We start from the raw sequence: 23,467 nt of genomic DNA, 5'->3' as shown, positions 1-23,467 counted from the left end.
ACACACAGTCTGACAAACTCACACACAGTCTGACAAACACACACACACACAGTCTGACAAACACACACACACACACACAGTCTGACAAACACACACACACAGTCTGACAAACTCACACACAGTCTGACAAACACACACACACACAGTCTGACAAACACACACACACACACACAGTCTGACAAACACACACACACAGTCTGACAAACACACACACACAGTCTGACAAACACACACACACAGTCTGACAAACACACACACACAGTCTGACAAACACACACACACAGTCTGACAAACTCACACACAGTCTGACACACATGCACACACAGTCTGACCCACACATACAAAATAAAACACCATCTATGCAAACAAACATGAAACCCAACAGTAAACACATTCAAGACACACACACACACGTACACCATATCAAACACACACACAAGCATGCACATGACACACGCACACACCCACCCATGCCCCTCTTACACACAAGCACACACACTAAACTGCGGGTTGATGCCACTGCGGGTAAGAGCATTTCAGATGCACTGAAAAATGAGCTCTGGCCGAACTGAATCAGAACATACCATCCACATGCCTGACTTCCAGCCTGTCATCCAGAAACAGACTCAGCCGAAACACTAACCCCAAGAGGGGGAATGGAAACACATCGAAATAAATACCTCTGAAACTCCCAGCTAATCCTTAAAGACAGGCAGGAACTAATCAACAGGGTAATGTTATATTCTACCAACACTGAACTTTCTCTCTGACACACACATGCACACACACACACACACACACACCTACACACACAGCGCGAGTTGACAAAAAAGCACTATTAGGACAAACATATTGCCGGTGTGGAGAGAAAATGCACAAACACAGCAAGATGTGGGACTAGGACCGGGCTCAGTGGGCTGATGGGGGGTAAACGGAACCTGTTGCTTTGCTGGTTGAGGGGGGGAATGTGAGCTGAGACAGGTCCCTGATGAAGCCTGCTGCTATGCGGCTCTCTGGCCCTTGGCAGGCACAGGGGCAAGAAGGGCCCAGAATAGATAAAGAAACACACTGGATAAATCAGGCCATGATGGACTGCATTGACGGAGAGCGGCTCCCCAATAACCCAAGACGGCCAGCTAATTTAAGATGCACGGCTAAACTGGGGAGCTTGTAATGCCAGGTGATAGGGAGGCTAAATTATGTCTACTTATTGGATGGCGTTGGAACTGGAGTCTAAGCTTCCCACAAGCTGAGCTTACCACAGTCAGACCGACAAAGAGACAGGGATGATCTAATTATCCACTTTCACAATGCATCAACACTGATCATGAGTTATGAAAAATGCCTGGCATGTTGACATATCATTTGGTGGCAGCTGTGGGATCCGTCAAAAATATGTTTTGATGTTTTCACTTTTAAAAGGCTTCACGGATAAACTATAATAGGTACTGTATATTGACTCATACTATCATAAATGATAGTAAACTTTGGGTTGCACAGTAAATGAGGACACTCACCAGCTCGCAGTACTCAAAGACCAGCAGGAAGGGGATCGCCTCCACACACTGGCCCAGACACTGCAGGATGTTAGGGTGCACCAGAACTCTATGAAGAGAAGAAACTCTGGTTAAGAAAATCTACTGTAGGCTTTATCACTGATGTTATTGCTGGAGGACTACAGCTGGCATCTCTTCCAGTCCCTTTCTGTTATTAAAGAACACTCTGCAGTGTCCTAGGTAGAAGGTAGAGGGTGCTGCTCCACTAGAACAACTGAGGCGTAGCTGTCAATTAATAACTTTGTTACTTTATTCAAATACTGACAGATCTGTTCTTCTGTTATTTAGATTCTTGCTATAATGCATTTTCTAAATTAATCTTGTGTGTTCCGTTTAGCCTATTGTTAGAACTGGGCCTTTGGCAAATTGTCCTGAAAATCAGAAAATTACCCTGAAATTGCCATGACAAAGAAAAATGGCCAAAATGCCCCTCCTTTTTGGCCTCTCCCAGCAGACATGCCAGTAGCTCACCTGTAAGGGTCTCCGTGCTGCAGGAAGTCATTCTGCTCCGTGGCACTTGCGTTAGCCTTCAGCTCCTTGACCACCACCCTGGCCCCACCAGGGTCTGTGTAGATCTCACTGAGGAGGACCTGAACACACACACACAGGTTAGAGTGAGGGGAAGGAAACACACAGGAAGCATGGGAGATGTCAGTTATGGGTCGAGCCGAAACACTGGAAGTCGGCAGAAAGGCAGGGCAGGAAGGCAGCTCTTCCTGAAAACAAGGGCAGGATAGCGGGGATGTAGCTAGGGGGTGGAAGGGGGATGGGTCAAGGCCAGGGGAGCCATGGAGAGACAGCAGAGGAATCACAACATAGAACACTGCCAGGTGGTGTAGGACCAGAGGTCGAGGGGCTACTCTGGTCATATTTAGCATGTTAAAACATTAAGGATGAGGTTCATGCGTGACTAAGTGAGCAGCTGTCTGCTTTTGTTATTACGTACACCCAAATTCAACACCGGGTGAAATTCATCAAACTTAGGAAAAAGAAATAGACAAATTCAGGTACACATTAACAACACATTGTCACTCGCTCCCTCTCAAACACACTGTACAGGCTACTGGAGACAACTGACTAAATCATCTGGAGTAGGGTTGGAATTTTGGGAAAGGTAGCAGAATTTTGTGACCCTGGTCAGGAGGAAATCTCTTACCTTGCCAAACCAGCCGTTTCCAATCTCCTGGATGTAGCTGAGACTGTGACGGACCACCTGAGAGCCAGTGGATCCCTCTGCGGTGGCCAACAACAAAATAACCCAGAGTTAGTGTGTGTGATCTGCAGGGATGTCGTAGTACACAGCATTCTGGTCCCAGACCAAACCATGGAGACACAATGAGACCTGTTGCATGAAAACAATGTTAATCTGTGATGTGTATGGTTTTTCCTCTCTGAAGAGATAGTTCAATCAATACAGACTACTGGAGCAGTTCTGTTGTCAGTTATCCAAACACAGTACCAGGATTATATTCAGATCAGATGCTCAGGGCATGATGTTATAGCTGTATTTACTCATGGCAAAACAATGGTAGGGTTAGACATTATGGAATCCCAGGAAAATGGTACAGGAGTGTTTAACCAAAAGCTTCATAGATAAAGATGTTAATCTAGTTCCTTCCCATATGTAGCCTGAGCATGTAAACCGTGGCTAACCTTCGACCTTACATAGGGCCCATTTGGAACTAGTACAGAAGGAAATATCCAAGGGTCAGTATTTCTGTCACACACCACTTAATCTACTTAGAAATGTCTTACAGTACATGAGGAAAACAGCCCGCAGATGTGGCCTCACTAAACCAAGTTAGCCAATTGATTGCCCACACAATCAGATCAACAAACCTTGTGTAGGGGACTTAACATCAAATGTATTCAGAGCTCTAAAGTGCAACCAATTTGGTTGCATATGCGACAAAATACTTTTTGTGCAACCAAAGATGTTATTTTGGCAGCACTGTGCGACTAGGAAAAGATCTCCCAGATAATTGTTGTAGCCTAATGATAAGGCTTCGCTGTAATGTTGTTTCCGAGTGCCCTAGAGAAAAAAATCTGATTTGATAGCGTCATGGTTGCACCATTACTACAGAAAAAACTGCTTGCTTGTAGCCCAACCAGGTCAAATGATCTGACCCATATTACCGGCAAAACATTTTTATCTTCCTATAGCGGGGACCATATTTTACATTCAAACCATGCCATTGTAAAACTACTCGCTAACCATTTGTTTATACACTGCTCAAAAAAATAAAGGGAAAACTTAAACAACACAATGTAACTCCAAGTCCATCACACTTCTGTGAAATCAAACTGTCCACTTAGGAAGCAACACGGATTGACAATACATTTCACATGCTGTTGTGCAAATGGAATAGACAACAGGTGGAAATTATAGGCAATTAGCAAGACACCCCAGACCACTTCTCAGTTCCTATGCTTCCTGGCTGATGTTTTGGTCACTTTTGAATGCTGGTGGTGCTTTCACTCTAGTGGTAGCATGAGACGGAGTCTACAACCCACACAAGTGGCTCAGGTAGTGCACCTCATCCAGGATGGCTCTACCAGGAGACAGGCCAGTACATTAGGAGACGTGGAGGAGGCCGTAGGAGGGCAACAACCCAGCAGCAGGACTGCTACCTCCGCTTTTGTGCAAGGAGGAGCAGGAGGAGCACTGCCAGAGCCCTGCAAAATGACCTCCAGCAGGCCACAAATGTGCATGTGTCTGCTCAAACGGTCAGAAACAGACTCCATGAGGGTGGTATGAGGGCCCGACGTCCACAGGTGGGGGTTGTGCTTACAGCCCAACACCGTGCAGGACGTTTGGCATTTGCCAGAGAACACCAAGATTGGCAAATTCGCCACTGGCGCTCTGTGCTCTTCACAGATGAAAGCAGGTTCACACTGAGCACATGTGACAGACGTGACAGAGTCTGGAGACGCCGTGGAGAACGTTCTGCTGCCTGCAACATCCTCCAGCATGACCGGTTTGGCGGTGGGTCAGTCATGGTGTGGGGTGGCATTTCTTTGGGGGGCCGCACAGCCCCCCATGTGCTCACCAGAGGTAGCCTGACTGCCATTAGGTACCAAGATGAGATCCTCAGACCCCTTGTGAGACCATATGCTGGTGCGGTTGGCCCTGGGTTCCTCCTAATGCAAGACAATGCTAGACCTCATGTGGCTGGAGTGTGTCAGCAGTTCCTGCAAGAGGAAGGCATTGATGCTATGGACTGGCCCACCCGTTCCCCAGACCTGAATCCAATTGAGCACATCTGGGACATCATGTCTCGCTCCATCCACCAATGCCACGTTGCACCACAGACTGTCCAGGAGTTGGCGGATGCTTTAGTCCAGGTCTGGGAGGAGATCCCTCAGGAGACCATCCGCCACCTCATCAGGAGCATGCCCAGGCGTTGTAGGGAGGTCATACAGGCACGTGGAGGCCACACACACTACTGAGCCTCATTTTGACTTGTTTTAAGAACATTACATCAAAGTTGGATCAGCCTGTAGTGTGGTTTTCCACTTTAATTTTGAGGGTGACTCCAAATCCAGACCTCCATGGGTTGATAAATTTGATTTCCATTGATAATTTTTGTGTGATTTTGTTGTCAGCACATTCAACTATGTAAAGAAAAAAGTATTTAATAAGATTATTTCATTCATTCAGATCTAGGATGTGTTATTTTAGTGTTCCCTTTATTTTTTTGAGCAGTGTACTTTGTTCAGTCATGTCACCTCATTGGCTAGCTAGCTAACAACCTGGTAACTACCAGTATATCCGAACACTTTGGGGCACAGAAAGAAAAGGGGATAGCTTCTTCATACCAATGAATGAATGACAGATCCTCTTGCATGTCATCATCACAAACTGAACATTTTTAAAGAGACAGTGTACAATTTTCAATGTAATGCATCTCAATATGAAAATAGTGCTTTTCACAATGTAGAAAAACCTAATATTCCACAAATGACTTTGTAATTTCAATGACAGGTATTCATCAACATTTTATATTTTTTAATAAACTAATGTCTTTACAGTGTTACATATGAGTTTCTAGTGCACAACATGTGCTTCAAAAGCTGCTAGAATTCATAATAGGCCCAATATACGCTGTCTCTCAATCAATAAAAAAAATCATATTTTCTGGTGCTCCTAAATGTAATGTGGTGCTCCTAACTTTTTTAAATTGAGAGCACCACTGCTACCAATGAAACATATTAATTTAGAGCACTGAACGTATTACGGACCAGGAAGTGGAATATAAACTCTAGGCCTACAGTGAGGGGAAAAAAGTATTTGATCCCCTGCTGATTTTGTACGTTTGCCCACTGACAAAGACATGATCAGTCTATAATTTTAATGGTAGGTTTATTTGAACAGTGAGAGACAGAATAACAACAACAAAATCCAGAAAAATGCATGTCAAAAATATTATAAATTGATTTGCATTTTAATGAGGGAAATAAGTATTTGACCCCCTCTCAATCAGAAAGATTTTTGGCTCCCATGTGTCTTTTATACAGGTAACGAGCTGAGATTAGGAGCACACTCTTAAAGGGAGTGCTCCTAATCTCAGTTTGTTACCTGTATAAAAGACACCTGTCCACAGAAGCAATCAATCAATCAAATTCCAAACTCTCCACCATGGCCAAGACCAAAGAGCTCTCCAAGGATGTCAGGGACAAGATTGTACACCTACACAAGGCTGGAATGGGCTACAAGACCATCGCCAAGCAGCTTGGTGAGAAGGTGACAACAGTTGGTGCGATTATTCGCAAATGGAAGAAACACAAAATAACTGTCAATCTCCCTCGGCCTGGGGCTCCATGCAAGATCTCACCTCGTGGAGGTACAATGATAATAATAATATGCCATTTAGCAGACGCTTTTATCCAAAGCGACTGTGGACAGTCATGCGTGCATACATTTTTGTGTATGGGTGGTCCCGGGGATCGAACCCACTACCTTGGCGTTACAAGCGCCGTGCTCTACCAGCTGAGCTACAGAGGACCACATGATCATGAGAACAGTGAGGAATCAGCCCAGAACTACACGGGAGGATCTTGTCAATTATCTCAAGGCAACTGGGACCTTAGTCACCAATAAAAAATTGGTAACACACTATGCCGTGAAGGACTGAAATCCTGCAGCGCCCGCAAGGTCCCCCTGCTCAAGAAAGCACATATACAGGGCCGTCTGAAGTTTGCCAATGAACATCTGAATGGTTCAGAGGAGAACTGGGTGAAAGTGTTGTGGTTAGATGAGACCAAAATCGAGCTCTTTGGCATCAACTCAACTCGCCGTGCTTGGAGGAGGAGGAATGCTGCCTATGACCCCAAGAACACCATCCCCACAGTCAAACATGGAGGTGGAAACATTATGCTTTGGGGGTGTTTTTCTGCTAAGGGGACAGGACAACTTCACCGCATCAAAGGGACGATGGACGGGGCCATGTACCGTCAAATCTTGGGTGAGAACCTCCTTCCCTCAGCCAGGGCATTGAAAATGGGTTGTGGATGGGTATTCGAGCATGACAATGACCCAAAAAACACGGCCAAGGCAACAAAGGAGTGGCTCAAGAAGAAGCACATTAAGGTCCTGGAGTGGCCTAGCCAGTCTCCAGACCTTAATCCCATAGAAAATCTGTGAAGGGAGCTGAAGGTTTGACTTGCCAAACGTCAGCCTCGAAACCTTAATGACTTGGAGAAGATCTGCAAAGAGGAGTGGAACAAAATCCCTCCTGAGATGTGTGCAAACCTGGTGGCCAACTACAAGAAACGTCTGACCTCTGTGATTGCCAACAAGGGTTTTGCCACCAAGTACTAAGTCATGTTTTGCAGAGGGGTCAAATACTTATTTCCCTCATTAAAATGCAAATCAATTTCTAACATTTTACCTACTCCCCAGACAAACAGCCTTTGTGTGATAATGCAGTCATGTTTTTGCATAATTTTTTTACATTTTAGTCATTTAGCAGACGCTCTTATCCAGAGCGACTTACAGTTAGTGAGTGCATACATTTTCATACTGGCCCCCCGTGGGAATCGAACCCACAACCCTGGCATTGCAAGCGCCATGCTCTACCAACTGAGCTACACAGGGCATCAGTTGTGGACCTAATCTTGATCTTAGTGTGGGCTGAACGTTTTCTTTTTCAAAGGGCCCCTATGATAATCAGCCTGGCACTCCTTTAAATGAGTGATCACATCTAGCCATCAAATTAAGTCAGAAATCCATAAAAAGCACAAAAGACATAAGCCACGCCCCTATGCAATGAACCAAAAGCGAATGATTTGCTCTCACAACATTGTTTGTGCCTGATACAACAGCATCCGGGAGCGTTTGGAGACTAGCACCTGTCCACACCCCAAGGGGGAGCTACTGAGAATATAGCACAGCCCTGTTATGCAATGACTGACTGGAACAGCTCAACAGCTATCACACTGCATACGGGAAGCAGAGAAAACACTCCAACTAAGAGAATGACAAATACTGAACGTCTGATGGAGGCCATAAATGTTTCGTTTTTATGTCTACTTCAAAAGGAGCCTGTGACAATGTTTCCAGACTATAAACCCACTATAAAGTCACTGACTGGCAGCAGGGCTGATATAATGCTACAGTAGAACCAGAGGTCTTGGTCATGTGAGGAGAGAGTAGTAAACCCAGCGCTATAGGCTGCTAGATCATCAGATGTGTTGTTGTCCCTAGGCAGCGCATGACAGTGCCCCAAATAAAGTATAAAAAGCAGGCAGGTTGGCATTTACTGGGATGACTCATGTACTCGAGGCAGCTCTGCAGGGTGGTCACTAGCTGGCACAGCCACAAAGTCATAAAGTGTGATTAAACCTAACCTTAACCACACTGCTAACCTTATATTAAGATACATTTTTGTGTTCATGATTTCAAGATTTAGCCAATTTTGACTTTGCGGCTGGTCCATCTACAGTAGCGGAAACTGCTTATCTCTGCCTCCAGGACAAGACTCATCCCAATCAACATCAACCTGCAAAAAGCAGAGAGGAGCAAGTCCAAAGGGTATGATGACGGTAAACTCCACCTGACTGATACAGTAACAGAGCTGGGTCACATTAATTCCGGCACGCAACAGAAAACATTTGAAACTGTTTCGCAACAGGAAATGAAAGATGTGGATTTCTTCTGTGCGTTTCCAGGTTATCGCTCCCTGTTTCAGTCTATTTTGTGCCAAGTTAAGGCAAAGGGTCAGGATAAAAATCTAGGCCCTATGTGTAGTGTGCTGGCAGGACCATGCATCTAAGGAAAGTAGGAGTGCGTCTGACCCCTGACCCTGACCTGAGATGCGGGGGGGTGTCTCCAGGTGGGGCGGTCCGGGCAGGGCCACGGGGGGCACTGCCAGGGTGTACACCTCAGCAGGGGACTGCATAGAGGGGGTGTCTTCAGCTGGAGGGGTGAAGTCAATCTCATCCTCAAAATTGTCCTCAAACTCCTGGAAAAACAATGGTACAACGGTGTTCACCATACACAGGGATACCACTTCAGACACCAGCGTACCTTATACTTGTATGTGTGTTACATATGCGTGAGAGATGAGTCAAGTTAACATGTTTAATGGGAAGTTAATATGGCAACAATACATCCGGGTCCTTTAACTTTTTTCGCACATCATGTTGAAATCATCTATAAGTGACTTCAAAATCAATTTTAGATACTTTCGGATGATTTGGACATGACGCAAGAAAAATGCTAATATCGGTCCCATGACTTGAATGGGATTTGGATTTGTGCCACAAATGCTAAAACATTAGCATTTGGAAACAGTGCCAGGGAAACTAAACCAAAGCATTGATTGCTGTCATACTTTGTCCATACTGCTTAAGAAACCAATGTCATTTTTTAATTTGGGTGAACTATCCCTTTAACTCATTACATTAATCATAGCCAATATCTCAAAGCAAGGGTTCTAAAATCATGGGTCATTCAACGACCTACAGAGTACTGCAAGACAGGTCTGTGTAATGTACGTCACCAAATGATACCATGACTTTATTTAGCTTCCCTTTGGAGCAAATTAGATACGCACAGAATGTCCCGACAGTGACTTAAGCCTAATACGTGTTGTTGTTGTCAGGTGCCTGCGAGTCTCTCACCTTGAAATTGACCTCCTGCTCCTTACAGCAGGTCACACAGTTCACCAGCAGGGCCACCAAGGCCACCAGGGCAGTCAGCGACACAACCACAGAGAGGTGTAGAGAGACAGATGCCTGGCCCCCTGCAGTCTCCCCTGAAAACAGACAGGAGGACAAAGAATATTAGTTCCACCATACAGCGTTATGCTGAAGAGCTCAAAAGTCAAGCTGTATCAAGAACAAGTATGCTACATGACACTGGGACAGTGAAAGGGTGTTATGCAGAGCTGCAAGCACAGATGTGCCTCTATTTAATTGGCTAGTGTTCCTCGCCAGTAATAGACATTTCCACAAATAAAGCTAAATGTACATTCAATTGTCATGACTAGTATTCATATAGGCCTAGGTGTTTCCTTATGATGATCATATCCTGTTTCTGGTGTCACGTTCTACAACAACTCAGAGGCCAGAACAAGCTGAGGAATGAGGTCAATTTATTTTTTATCATTTCATTGCCATCTCAAACCCCCCTCCCCTCCCATTAGTACATCAACTGGCTGACAGGGTCCACATAGAACAGTAAAACGTGTTGGATGCTGAAGATGCTGGGCCAGCAGTTCAGATGTCAAGTGTGCTGACAGGATCCTCTCTCCACCCCCTCACCACAGCCCTATCAACAGTGGATGTACTGACTGACCCCATCACCACCATCCTCCTCCTCCCAAAACACATGTTTACACAACAAACCACTCTGCTGCACATCATCTAGGCCTGATACACAAATTCAGTGCAGGTCTGTGTAGATGATCATATAACATGGAGAAGTGTTTACAATCTCAGTAACCAGTACCACACCAGCATGATACAGGATATAAACTAATGATTCTATACCAGTAATCTGATTATTCTGTGTGGAACATAGGCTACCCTCTGTCTGACTGACTGCTGCCCCAGCCCTGTGTCGGATACTCCTTTCTCACTGTATATCAATAGCCTGAAGTGGCTTCCTCATCGCCTACCTGTCATCTGCCATGATGATATAGGTCTATATAGACAGGACAGGTGAAAGCAATATGAAGGATGCCTACTGTTGGTTTTTTTTCCCTTCACCTGTCAAATCCTTTTACATCAGTAGATGAAGGAAATTACACTGAACAAAAATATAAAACGCAACATGTAAAGTGTTGGTCCCATGTTTCATGAGCTGAAACAAAACAAATCCCAGAAATTCACCATATGCACAATAAGCTTACTTCTCTCAAATTTGGTGTACACATTTGTTTACATCCCTGTTAGTGAGGATTTCTCCTTTTCCAAGATAATCCATTAACCTGACTGGTGTGGCATATCAAGAAGCTGATTAAACAGCATGATCATTACACATGTGCACGTTGTGCTGGGGACAATAAAAGGCCACTTTAAAATGTGCATGTGAAATCCATAGATTAGGGCCCATTTAATTTATTTCAATTGACCGATTTATTTATTTGAACTGTAACTCAGTAAAATGTTAGAAATTGTTGCATGTTGCGTTTATATTTTTGTTCTGTATAGATGAGGAAGGGAACACGTTGGACCATGGATAGCCTATGCACTCAGTTTAGCTACGATTGTCTTGGTTCTGTGTTTAACTACACACTACTCTTTTAAATGAAGTGAGCCCTAGAGCTTTAATAAGCCTTAGAGGAAATAGCGTGGGAGAGCGCGCCAACAGAAACCCTAGTAGCATCACTGTGGTCAAACAACTGGTGCTGCCGTACACAGAGCACTCAATCAGGCCAGTCAGCCTCATCAGTGCAGCGCCCTGGGGAGCATTAGATATGATTCAATGTGTCAGCCATAATGTTTGGTTCGCTTCACCGTGCTGCAACTGATGGTACAGTAGGCTTAGCTATAGGCTACTCGCACTAGCAGCAGCCAGTCTCAGTGGAAACCAATATATACCACCTCCATCTATCTGCACCAACAGTAGCCTTTTCAGAAGAATTCCAATCAAATAAGACTAGCCTACTACAATTAGTGATTTCAAAGGTAGGCCTAACCCACATCTACTGAACGGCTTATGTTGGCAGAGAGTGTAGTAGAAGAGCATTTCCACGTTAGGACCCATGAGCACCAACATGTGAAGTTCATAGGAGAATTAGGAATTAGCAAAGGCTTTGATTTCTGGTCGAACAGATAGAAAATGAGTCTTAGACAACATCTACCAGAAAAAGTCTTAGAAGGTATTAGAAATACATCAAAACACAATAAATGGTGAATTAAAGACCCCTGCCAAATAATATTAAAGACATATTTAGTTTTGGACAAATTAGTTTCCTTCTGTAAGTTTAAAATAATTGCCTTGTGCCTTTGTTACAAAAGCCCACATATCTTTCTGGATAATGAAAGTTCACAGAAATAACAAGTAAAAGTAGACCTATCAATTACTGTTTTACTGATATCAAGTTTGTTTAATAATTCCTAATTCTGGTACCAAATCGGTAATGGAATTACCAAAATATCAGTAATGGAATTACTGCAATTCAATTGGCTACAATGGGAAATCATAGTAGTCACAAACCACAGTTGGGTCACCAGCTACTGTCCTCCCTTCCACTGGCATACTGTTATGTTCAGCTCATAAGTACATTGTTTCCCTCTTTCTGTCGTCTGGTGATTAAAGCAAGACTGAAAACAGTCTGGACAACCCCTCCCTCTCACCCTCCCTCGTCTCTCTCCCCAGTTAATGTCACCTCTCCCGGCTCTTACTGACATCTACCAGCTACGCCGTTTCCATTTCCTGTAACAAGCATCCTCACCCACTGAGCACCGACCGTCCATGGACTTTGAAAAGTAGTTGAAATTTGGTCAGTCCACCCTGGCCGGACCAAATCTGAAGCAATCATAGATGTCGATGTTTCAACATTTTGGACAGCACAGTAGATAACAGTACAGTACTGTACAGTTCAGTACAGTAAAGCACACTAGGAATAGAGTACAGTATAATGTACTGTATTATACTATACATATCTACTTTACTGTACTGAAATATACTGAGCTCTACTGTGCTGTACTGTGCTGTCCAAACTTATGAAACAGAGGTCTATGATTGTTTCAGATTTGGTCTAGTGTGGACCAACCAAATGTGGTCTTGTTTGGGGGAGGAGCTCATTACAATAATAGCCAGTGTGTAGAATAATACCCAAATACATATTTCTACCTTTGTGTACCTATTCAGGATACATCAACCATGAAGAGAATGATATATCCATAATTATGCATTTCTGTATAATACAGATCAGGGACCCATGATGTAATTCCTACCAGATGTAAATCTACTTCTTCAATAACCAATATACAAGTTTTCAAACTCAAGGTGTCATATCATAGCTGACACCCCATTCTTTCTGCAGACATCTTTGAATCTTAATTCGGAGCAGATATTTAACAGAGTTTTTTGGAAAACGTGGTCGGATAAATTTTTTACCAAACTTTGCATCTGCACAGTTCTTGCAGTATTTTTGTGAAATGTTCTGTGTCAATTGTTGAAAGTAGTCCTTGTGCATAGAGATGTATGGTTTGTTAAACTTTGAAATCAAATGGTTTTTGTTTGAGATAGATTTTAAAGTGAAAAATCTGAGTCAAAGCATAATTCAGTTACCGTGTAATTGCCCAGTAGGCCTACAGGCATGTATTAAGGGCACCTTGTATCAATGCAAGTTGCCTAAACCACAGGCAAAACAGAAACATGCAAACACTGGGGCGTGAGTTCTACGCAAATCAACCAATGTTGTTTGTTTACTGTGTCCTTCCGCTCTGAAGCGACTGTGTAAGCTTATTTGGCAAACAGTCAGAAAGTGGAGCGTTTATAATGAAAAAATATATAAATGCAACATGTAAAGAGTTGGTCCCATGTTTAATGAGCTGAAATAAGAGCAAAGAAGCGTGTTCCAGTTCCGGCCAATATCCAGCAACTTCACAGCCATTGAAGAGGAGTGGGACAACATTCCAAAAGCCACAATCAACAGCCTGATCAACTCTATGCGAAGGAGATGTTGCGCTGCATGAGGCAAATGTTCACACCAGATACTGACTGGTTTTCTGATCCACAACCCTACTTTCTTTAAGGTATCTTTGACCAACAGATGCATATCTGTATTCCCAGTCATGTGAAATCCATAGATTAGGGCTTAATGACTTGATTTCAATTGACTGATTTCCTTATATGAACTGTAACTCAGTAAAATATTTTACATTGTTGCATGTTGAGTTTATATTTTTGTTCAGTATACTTTGCTAATAGAAATTACATAACTTCACTTCTAGTACATGTGCAATCTTGTTTACCAAACTTTCCATTGTGCGCCGCCCCATGGGTCTCCCGAGTGGCGCAGTGGTCTAAGGCACTGCATCGCAGTGCTAGCTGTGCCACTAGAGATCCTGGTTCGTATCCAGGCTCTGTCGTAGCCGGCCGCGACCGGGAGACCATGGGGCGGCGCACAATTGGCCCAGCATCGTCCAGGGTATGGGAGGGAATGGCCGGCAGGGATGTAGCTCAGTTGGTAGAGCATGGCGTTTGCAACGCCAGGGTTGTGGGTTCGATTCCCACGGGGGGCCAGTATGAAATTTTTTTTTAACAATAATGTATGCCCTCACTAAGTGTAAGTCGCTCTGGATAAGAGCGTCTGCTAAATGACTAAAATGTAAAAATGTAATGTAAAAAATGAAAGGACATGAAAAGGCAAAGGCATCTCAGTTACAAAGCTATCGACAATAGATTGGTTTAAGCTTCGGATTCAGCTTGTTGTGTTGTGCCGGCACCCCAGTTGGAGAACCACTGTGTTGGTGAATGAAAGAGGCGGCGGCAGGGGTCAGGTACCAATCCGTCTACACATGCTGTCTTGAGTGGCTTCCTTTCCTTGTTTCCTCTCCTTGCAAGTGACAAGGACATTGAGTGAGCCACAGACCACTGACACCACCTAGTCATAGACCTCCTGGGCAGTGTCTATTGATCATTTCCTCTCAGATCTAGCATGGCATGAGCCAGGCACAGGAAGTAGTGCACGACTGCACACAGGCCTATCAACTAACACAGCCCCTTCTTATCTAACCTCACCTCAACTTTATAGGTCACAGAAACAAGAGGCTACACTCCGGTCCCAATCCCAGCGGTCCCACCTGAGTTGAGTCGTAGCTACATGCAAAATAGCTTACAGAAGAACACCACTCTGTCGGTCAGTGACAGTGATTTTCCACACTGCACTAAACAATTTAATACGTCTTAGTGTATTATATAATCCACAGAGAGAAAGACATGTTTATGGTACAGTGCTAAAGACAGCCACGAGGAAGCAGTGTGCAGTGAAACATTTATGAGGGGTGAATAAAAGATTCAGGGGCCTGCCATCCAAACAGTGGCCCTAGTGATGTTGCTCTAGAGCTACATACATCCTGAGTATAGGTCAACAACACAAGTGTTTCCCCCACCTGACAAATACAGTCTGTAGGCTAGTGAGGTGAGGTGAACAGGTGTAGCCTAGCTGCCAGGCCTGGAGGAGAGGGGTGCTGCAGAAGAGTGGTTTGTAATCTGTAAAAGGTGATTCTGACCTTTTCTTAGCTGGTCCCAGATCTGTTTGCGCTATCATGTCAACTCCAGTGGAATGACAATGAGTGAAGGGGTTGATATGATAGCACAAACAGATCTGGGACCAGGCTATACTTTGCTTGCGCAAATCAGTGACTAGAATTGATGACTGAATGAAGAGAAAGTTCAGCTTTGTTGGTTGATCTAGCTTTTAGAGTGTTTGTTGCTATTTAATTTGAGACTTAGGCCTTTGACTTTGAAAACGCCAGCATTTGGCTGTCTGCCTGATGTTTTCCTCATCAAGAATGTGAAGTTTCTCTGACAGTAACCATAGTCAGTTTTCTAGGCTTGACTAAATGTTGCCGTTTCACGAGAGGTGCTGACTAGCAGTTGAATATACAGTGCATTTGGAAAGTATTCAGACCTTCACTTTTTCCACATTTTGTTACATTACAGCCTTATTCTAAAATGGATTCAATAAAACCTTTTCCATTGATCTTTGAGATGTTTCTGCAACTTGATTGGAGTCCACCTGTGGTAAATTCAATTGATTGGACATGATTTGGAAAGGCACACACCTGTCTATATAAAGGTCCCACAGTTGACAGTGCATGTCAGAGCAAAAACCAAGCCATGAGGTCAAAGGAATTGTCCATAGAGCTCCGAGACAGGATTGTGTCGAGGCACAGATTTGGGGAAGCGTACCAAAACATTTATGCAGCATTGAAGGTCCCCAAGAACAGTGGCCTCAATCATTCTTAAATGGAAGAAGTTTGGAATCACCAAGACTCTTTCTAGAGCTGGCCGCCCGGTCAAACTGAGCAATCGGGGGAGAAGGGCCTTGGTCAGGGAGGTGACCAAGAACCCGATGGTCACTCTGACAGAGCTCCAGAGTTCCTCTGTGGAGATGGGAGAACCTTCCAGAAGGACAACCATCTCTGCAGCACTCCACCAATCAGGCCTTTATGGTAGAGTGGCCAGACGGAAGCCACTCCTCAGTAAAAGCCACATGACAGCCCACTTGGAGTTTGCCAAAAGGCACCTATTGGACTCTCAGACCATGAGAAACAAGATTCTCTGGTCTGATGAAACCAAGATTGAACTCCTTGGCCTGAATGCCAAGCGTCACGTCTGGAGGAAACCTGGCACCATCCCTACAGTGAAGCATGGTGCTGGCAGCATCATGCTGCGGGGATGGTTTTCAGCGGCAGGGACTGGGAGTCAGGATCGAGGGAAAGATGAACAGAGCAAAGTACAGAGAGATCCTTGATGAAAACCTGCTCCAGAGACCTCAGGACCTCAGACTGGGGCAAGGTTCACCTTCCAACAGGACAACGACACTAAGCACACAGCCAACACAATGCAGGAGTGGCTTTGGGACAAGTCTCTGAATGTCCTTGAGTGGCCCAGCCAGAGCCCGGACATGAACCCGATCAAACATCTTTTGACCTGAAAATAGCTGTGCAGCGACGCTCCCCATCCAACCTGACAGAGCTTGAGAGGATCTGCAGCGAAGAATGGGAGAAATCCCTAAATACAGGTGTGCCAAGCTTGTAGCGTCATACACAAGAAGAATTGAGTCTAATCGCTGCCAAAGGTGCTTCAACAAAGTACTGAGTAAAGGGTCTGAATACTTATGTAAATGTGATATTTCTGTTTAGTTTTTTATACATTTGCTAAAATTTCTAAAAACCTGTTTTTGCTTAGTTATTATGGGGTATTGTGTGTAGATTGATGAGGAGGAAAAAACAATTGAATCCATTTTAGAATAAGGCTGTAACGTAACAAAATGTGGAAAAAGTAAAGGGGTCTGAATACTTTCCGAATGCACGGTATTTTTCCCCTTTAAAACACCACGTTGGTTAATGATAAACCAGAACAAAAACATTTTAATGTGTCAAGGAATTTTTCACTAACTATTTTCTCCTTCCTGGTTTATAGTCTATCCAAATCAGAGTCAGGGGCCTACACCTTGACTCAAGGTTCAAAGTGTGATTACGTTATTGGAAGTCCAAGTACGGCTTGTTTCATATTAGCCCATAAAATGTCTTCCCCCATGTCTAATCCACTATCGCAAAATCTTATGCTGAGCATGTTTGGTGTGGTGTGTCACGGTTTCACCCGCAAACTACAGCCAGGGTGCAGTCAGTGCAACCACCCACCAAACACGCACGCTTTAGGGGGTTCCAGGCAGCGCATGTCTCCCTGGCCTGCTGTACGCGTGTGAGGACTGCGGAGCAGAGAGCGAGCCCGGGCAGCACTACACTGGCAGCAGCATAGGGATCAGCTCTCCCTCCGTTAACCTTAGAGGCATGGGTTTATATTATGACTTGGCAGCACCACCAAATTAAACCGGTTCTCAGCAGAGCCCGTAGTCCCGTACGCAGGGAGCTGCCAGATCTTATTTCGGTTCCCTGCATATTTCAGTGATCTTTGTTCACACAGAGGGGCTGACCCATTTTCACAAGGGGTATATCTCTCCCATGCACTCAGTCCCTACAGCTGATAACGCAGCATGATTTGGGCTCCTGCACTAAAGAGGAGGATGGTTATGTCTGCTTTAGGCCTACATCGCAAAGAGTCTACGGTGAAGTAGCCCAACCCAACTATTGTCATGTGACGTACTGCACTACAGGGCAAAGCATCAAACCACTTACTTAGGTTAGTGTGACCACCAGAGCATGCATGATGTTAACCTAGGCCTTTTCCCATTTAGACCAGATTTGCTTCACAACAAATGACATCTCCCTTGATGACAGCTCCCCTGCTAAGTGCTGATATCATCATGGTACAAATATGATCATTTGTTTGGAAGGAGGGCACCACATGCTTATAATAACCTCCATTGTAACATCAAGACTGTAAATAGGACCATTCATTATACACATGTTTTAGGCTCAATCTCTATCTAATTTTCCCGTATGCGTCCTATTTGTACTGCATAGACAATATGGATAGGCTATGCCTAAATAAAGAATTGCAAAAGACTAGTGAGACCAAGACTTTGACACCTGTTGCCTATTAGGGCTGGGCGGTCTACTGTATTTTACTATATACCGGTATTGCTGCACGGACCGGTTTGGGTTTTTACTTTACATTCTATAACAGTGTTACAATGTTTGGTTTGTTAAATGTGATACACTACTCTGCCGTGCGTAACGTCCATTTTTATAGTTCACTCCGCTACTTGAGTGGTCTCTCTCCGCTCCCCATTTCTCTCTCTCTCTACACAGACCTAGCCCCACCCCGTCAATCAAGGAGCGCAGTTGTTGTTGCTCCACCACGAGACCACTTGCGTTCAGTCTGCATGGTGAATGCAGCACATGCAACAATGTTGATGACAACGATGCTGTTTCCACTTTGCTTCTTAATAGAAATCCACAAGTGTTATACAATTACACTATTAGTTTGTGTTTTTATTGTCTGCAAACAGCTAGTTTGTCTTTTCTTAGCAAGTTGTGGCCGCTAATGCTAATCGTTAGTTAGCTGCTAGCTAGCTAATAAATGTACTGAGTCAGAGCACACATAGCTAGCTAATACAGCATGATACCAGTGATGGTGTAGGCCTTCTAACTCAAAGAGGAATAGGCGAAGCATGAATATGTTAGCTACATGTAGCCAAAGGTTATAGGGTCCCTTAGGAAACAGACCAAAACTTTGGTTCCTACCCTGTCACAATAACTCCTTCCTGGCTTTTTAATTTATTGTCATGTCAAACAATGCTTTATTCAAAGTGCCCACTATTATATTCTAACTATAGAATTAGAATAATCATATTTCCAACAGATTTCCAACAGTTCACCCAAATGTTTTGATCTAAATCGTAAGTCAAAACGCAACTGCAATATTTGGTTACAAATTTGGCCTAGATGTGTTGCCTATATCATGCAGCCCTACGTGACAGTGTGGAAATGATCGCAAATGAGTGCAGGAAATGCAGAAAGAATGGAGAAAGTCCTGTTGAAATCACTTAGAATGTATGTGTTGCCACCCTAGGGTCACACTACCTATAAAGCGAATTTAGAACTTTTCTTATTAAAAAACAATAAAATACCATCAAATACAATCATAAAATTGAAATATATTGTGATATGATATTTTGGCCATATCGCCCAGCCCTGTGTCCTATTGGTCATAAATGAGAGACCGGTGTGTTGCACAGAGAGATTGGTGGGGTGATCCTCTCCCAACTAGATACAAGGAAGCATGACTCAGTGCAGGTGGGGCATCTCTATGTACAATTTCACTGGTGCAAAACAGGCCTAGCCCTAGCCAACTCCCATTAAAGAAAACATTTGCTGTGTGTTTGTGTGGTAGTCTGCTCTGGCACATTTAATTGGCAACAAAGAAACATGTAACATGTAGGCTATGGCATGACAACGATTGCAATCACATGGTTGGCTACAGCACATACCAACCTGCCAGCCAAGCTGAAAACATTGACACACTAACAATCTATAACAAATTAACACACCACTTTAAACGTGTAGCTTTGTTAAGCTGTTCAGTGTTGTGCAGGGACCATTTCAGTAGCTCTTAAATGTAACCTACTCTGGTCACCCCATGTAATTGGTTGTAAACTAAAGTGAAATGTAAGCATATCTCGATTTTAAACGGCTGTGACATTGTAGCAGTTGAGCAAAGCCTGATTAAAACCTTAGGCGTAGCTCCAGAGACATTGGGGAGTAGAGGATAATGGTAAAGGCAGATGTAGCGTCCCCCTAGCACCCCAGGTTATCTATGGGCAGTGAATCAGTGCTCAGTGGGGTGGAAGGGCATGGCCAGCACGGCCACAGTACTAGGCCTACAGGGAGACCATTTCTGATTGTGATAGAGCAGGGATGGGCAAAAGGCAGCCCTTTAGTAGGCCTGTGGATCAACCCCCCCAAAAAAAGACAAAATGTGTACATATTTTTTTGGGGGGGGGGGCTCAGTCGGGGTCCCAACTTACTGTTGAAAGTTGTGGTCCTCTGTAGCTCAGCTGGTAGAGTACGGCGCTTCTAACGCCAAGGTAGTGGGTTCGATCCCCGGGACCACCCATACACAAAAATGTATGCCGCTTTGGATAAAAGCGTCTGCTAAATGGCATATTATTATTATTATTATTATTATTAAGTTAGAATAGTACACAAAGTGCAATTTCGAAATTTGGTTGTGCATCAGCAGTTTTCCTCTTTTTAAGTCAGTCACTGACAGTCACTCAATTAGCCCATGTAGGGCAAACATTTTTATTTGGGTAAAAAAACTTTTAGTAATCATGGTCGAATTACCAACCGGGGGGCCCCATTGATTTTGTTTTCACTCACTCAGATATATTAAAGCTGCAATATGTAACTTTTTGGGCGACCCAACCAAATCCACATAGAAATGTGAGATATAGATCTGTCATTCTCATTGAAAGCAAGTCTAAGAAGCGGTAGATCTGTTCTATGTGCGCTATTTCTATGCTTCCCGTTCTTATGTTTAGTGTTTTTTAGTCGTTTACTTTCGGTTCTGTACATCAGCTTCAAACAGCTGAAAATACAATATTTTTGGTTATGGAAAATATATTACACAGCAGTTTAGATGGTACAATAATTCTCTACACAATTACTACTTGTTTTGTCACAAACTATTCAAATTTTTGCATCCAGGAAATGGTGGTGCGATTCCAGCATTTTGCACCTTTAACATGTAATAAGTCAGGGCAAAATGTGTAGAATTGAAGGAAATTAGCTTTAAAACTGCTCATTTTTCTCTCTGCCCCATGGAAGAAATAGTAGAATAACATGGTTTTTTTTTTCAATCAATTTGCAAAATGTTCCCTCTGCCCCATGGCAAAATGTGTAGAACTGCAACAAACTTGCTTTAAAACTGTAATATGTTCTCTACACCCCATGGTAAAAAGGTGTAGAATTGCTGGAAATGAACTCTAAAATGTAAAAGTTTCTCTCTCTGCTGTCAACAGAGGGGCAGTTGAAATGTTTTGCTCACAAGTGGGGAGGGAGGGGGGTTCAGATTACTTGTGGCCCCCACCCACACCCCTGTGATAGAGGAAATGTTCAGATGCTGAATGTGGCATGGTGTGCTGGGTACCCTGGACTGTTGAATAGCCATGAACGATATAGGCTTGGGCGATATACCCTTCATACCGTATACCGAGGTATTTCGAAATAACGACGGTATGGGGGGCATCCTCGCTTCATGTGGGCTGCGGGGGTGCGTGCTATGCCACTGCTTATAACTTTAAGTATAACTATAATACATCTAAGATGTATCAAATAAATGATATCCAGCTCAGGGTAGAGGTCTTCACGGATCCACCTGTACCCGAATTATCTCGTGTCCATCCTCTCTGCTTCACTCCCTCAGAGTACGGCCCCTCCCCCGCCTGCTAGAGCAGCACTTCTCTCTCCCTCTCGCACTTTATCAACTCTGGTTAATAAAGTCGTTTTTTTTAAATATACTTTTCTGCTGCTTCCCTCACTCAGAACGGATCGAACCAGGTCTGGATTCGACCAGGTCTATAAGGAACGGGTCTAGTTGTCCTTGGGTCCATTCGGAATGGGTCTCTATATTTAAAAAATATATTTATGCATATCGGGTCCGGGTGGGAAAGCCCCAGGTCCATTTCGGAATGGGTCCAACTTTTTGGAGCCGTGAAGACCTCTAGCTCAGGGCTCCAGCTATGCATTTGGTTTGCTAATTGGTCAATTAAGTGTCTAGATGTCAAGATCAAGCTTCTTGGTTAGAGCAGAGACATTCAATCTCCTCCTGGATCAAGATCCCTGTTGCTTAAATTGTTTTGTGCAAACCATAGCAGTTTCCTTGTCTCCATCATCAGTAAAGCCAATGCTGCAGCCAGTGTTGCTCCACATCTTACTGTACGTTGTGTGTGTGTGAACTGTAATAAAACTAAAACATCAACCTCAAGGTAAATGATTCACCTGTGCTGATAAGAATGGAATGTGTGAGGTTACATATTAGCCTACATAGCCATCACTAGAATGCAATGCACACACCATTCACCTTTTCCCATATGGCTACTCATAGCCCAGTCATTGTCAGTCCAGTGCTCTAGGAAAGGTCTAAAACAGTGAGGCCATTCTTCCGCTGTCCTTTGAATGGTTGTTAACCACGTCCATACCACTCTAACTCGGTTATGTCATAAATGCACAAGCAGTGCTAATGTATATTGTGCTGCTACATAGCCTACAAGTACAACACCACAAGCACTCCACTGTTGAATTCTTACGTCACCAAGTGAATTGTGTGAATTCTTTACAACCAAACGCAACAATGGACATTACCAATATGCCATCAGAACACAAGTGATCAATAATTACAATGATTTGTTACTACATTGTTAGGCCTAATGGTTGTTCAAATGTCAATAGTTTAGCATATTTAATTAGGACTGCATGCTTCGAAAAAATATCTAATTGTCATTTTTTGGGCCAGATATTGCAATTATGAATCGCAATTTTCAAACACTTGGGTGAAAACTTGGTAATTCCATCAGGCATGGTTAAAACAAGTGTCAGGGTAGAGAACATCACCTCTAAAATGAGATCATATGAATAAATGAATACATACGGTGCTAACTGAATACAAAACCAAATAAAACAAATGTTATATAGGATTATTACACCTACAGTACCAGTCAAAAGTTGACACACCTACTCACTCAAGGTATTATCTTTATTTGTACTATTTTCTACATTGTAGAATAATAGTGAAGTTATCAGAACTATGAAATAACACATATGGAATCGTAGTAACCAAAAAAGTGTTAAACAAATCAAAATATATTTTATATTTGAGATTCTTCAAAGTAGCCACCCTTTGCCTTGATGACAGCTTTGCACACTCTTGGCATTCTCTCAACCAGCTTCATGAGGTAGTCACCTGGAACACATTTCAATTAATAGGTGTGCCTTCTTAAAAGTTAATTTGTGGAATTTCTTTCCTTCTTAATGCGTTTGAGCCTATCAGTTGTCTTATGACAAGGTAGGGGTGGTATACAGAAGATAGCCCTATTTGGTAAAATACCAAGTCCATATTATGGCAAGAACAGCTCAAATAAGCAAAGAGAAACGACAGTCCATCATTACTTGAAGACATGAAGGTCAGTCAATACGGAAAATTTCAACAACTTTAAAAGTTTCTTCAAGTGCAGTCGCAAAAACCATCAAGCGCTATGATGAAACTGGCTCTCATGAGGATCGCCACAGGAAAGGAAGACCCAGAGTTACCTCTGCTG

The 23,467-nt window shown here is 43.5% G+C and overlaps 1 protein-coding gene across 1 annotated transcript in view; it reads right to left on the bottom strand.

Moving 5' to 3' along the window:
* Window positions 1–23,467, bottom strand: part of LOC121568806 (serine/threonine-protein kinase LMTK2-like) — a 60,834-nt gene that overhangs the window by 31,901 nt on the left and 5,466 nt on the right. The window contains exons 3-7 of the mRNA XM_041879242.2: window positions 9,681–9,814; window positions 8,866–9,019; window positions 2,713–2,789; window positions 2,028–2,146; window positions 1,518–1,605 (exon numbers count right to left, since the gene is read on the bottom strand). Of these exons, the coding sequence (XP_041735176.1) occupies window positions 1,518–1,605; window positions 2,028–2,146; window positions 2,713–2,789; window positions 8,866–9,019; window positions 9,681–9,814 (572 nt within the window). The remainder of the gene's footprint in view (window positions 1–1,517; window positions 1,606–2,027; window positions 2,147–2,712; window positions 2,790–8,865; window positions 9,020–9,680; window positions 9,815–23,467) is intronic.

This window comes from Coregonus clupeaformis, chromosome 7, assembly GCF_020615455.1.
Source record: "Coregonus clupeaformis isolate EN_2021a chromosome 7, ASM2061545v1, whole genome shotgun sequence".
Lineage (NCBI taxonomy): Eukaryota > Metazoa > Chordata > Actinopteri > Salmoniformes > Salmonidae > Coregonus > Coregonus clupeaformis.
This window is presented reverse-complemented; position numbering and strand designations above follow the sequence as displayed.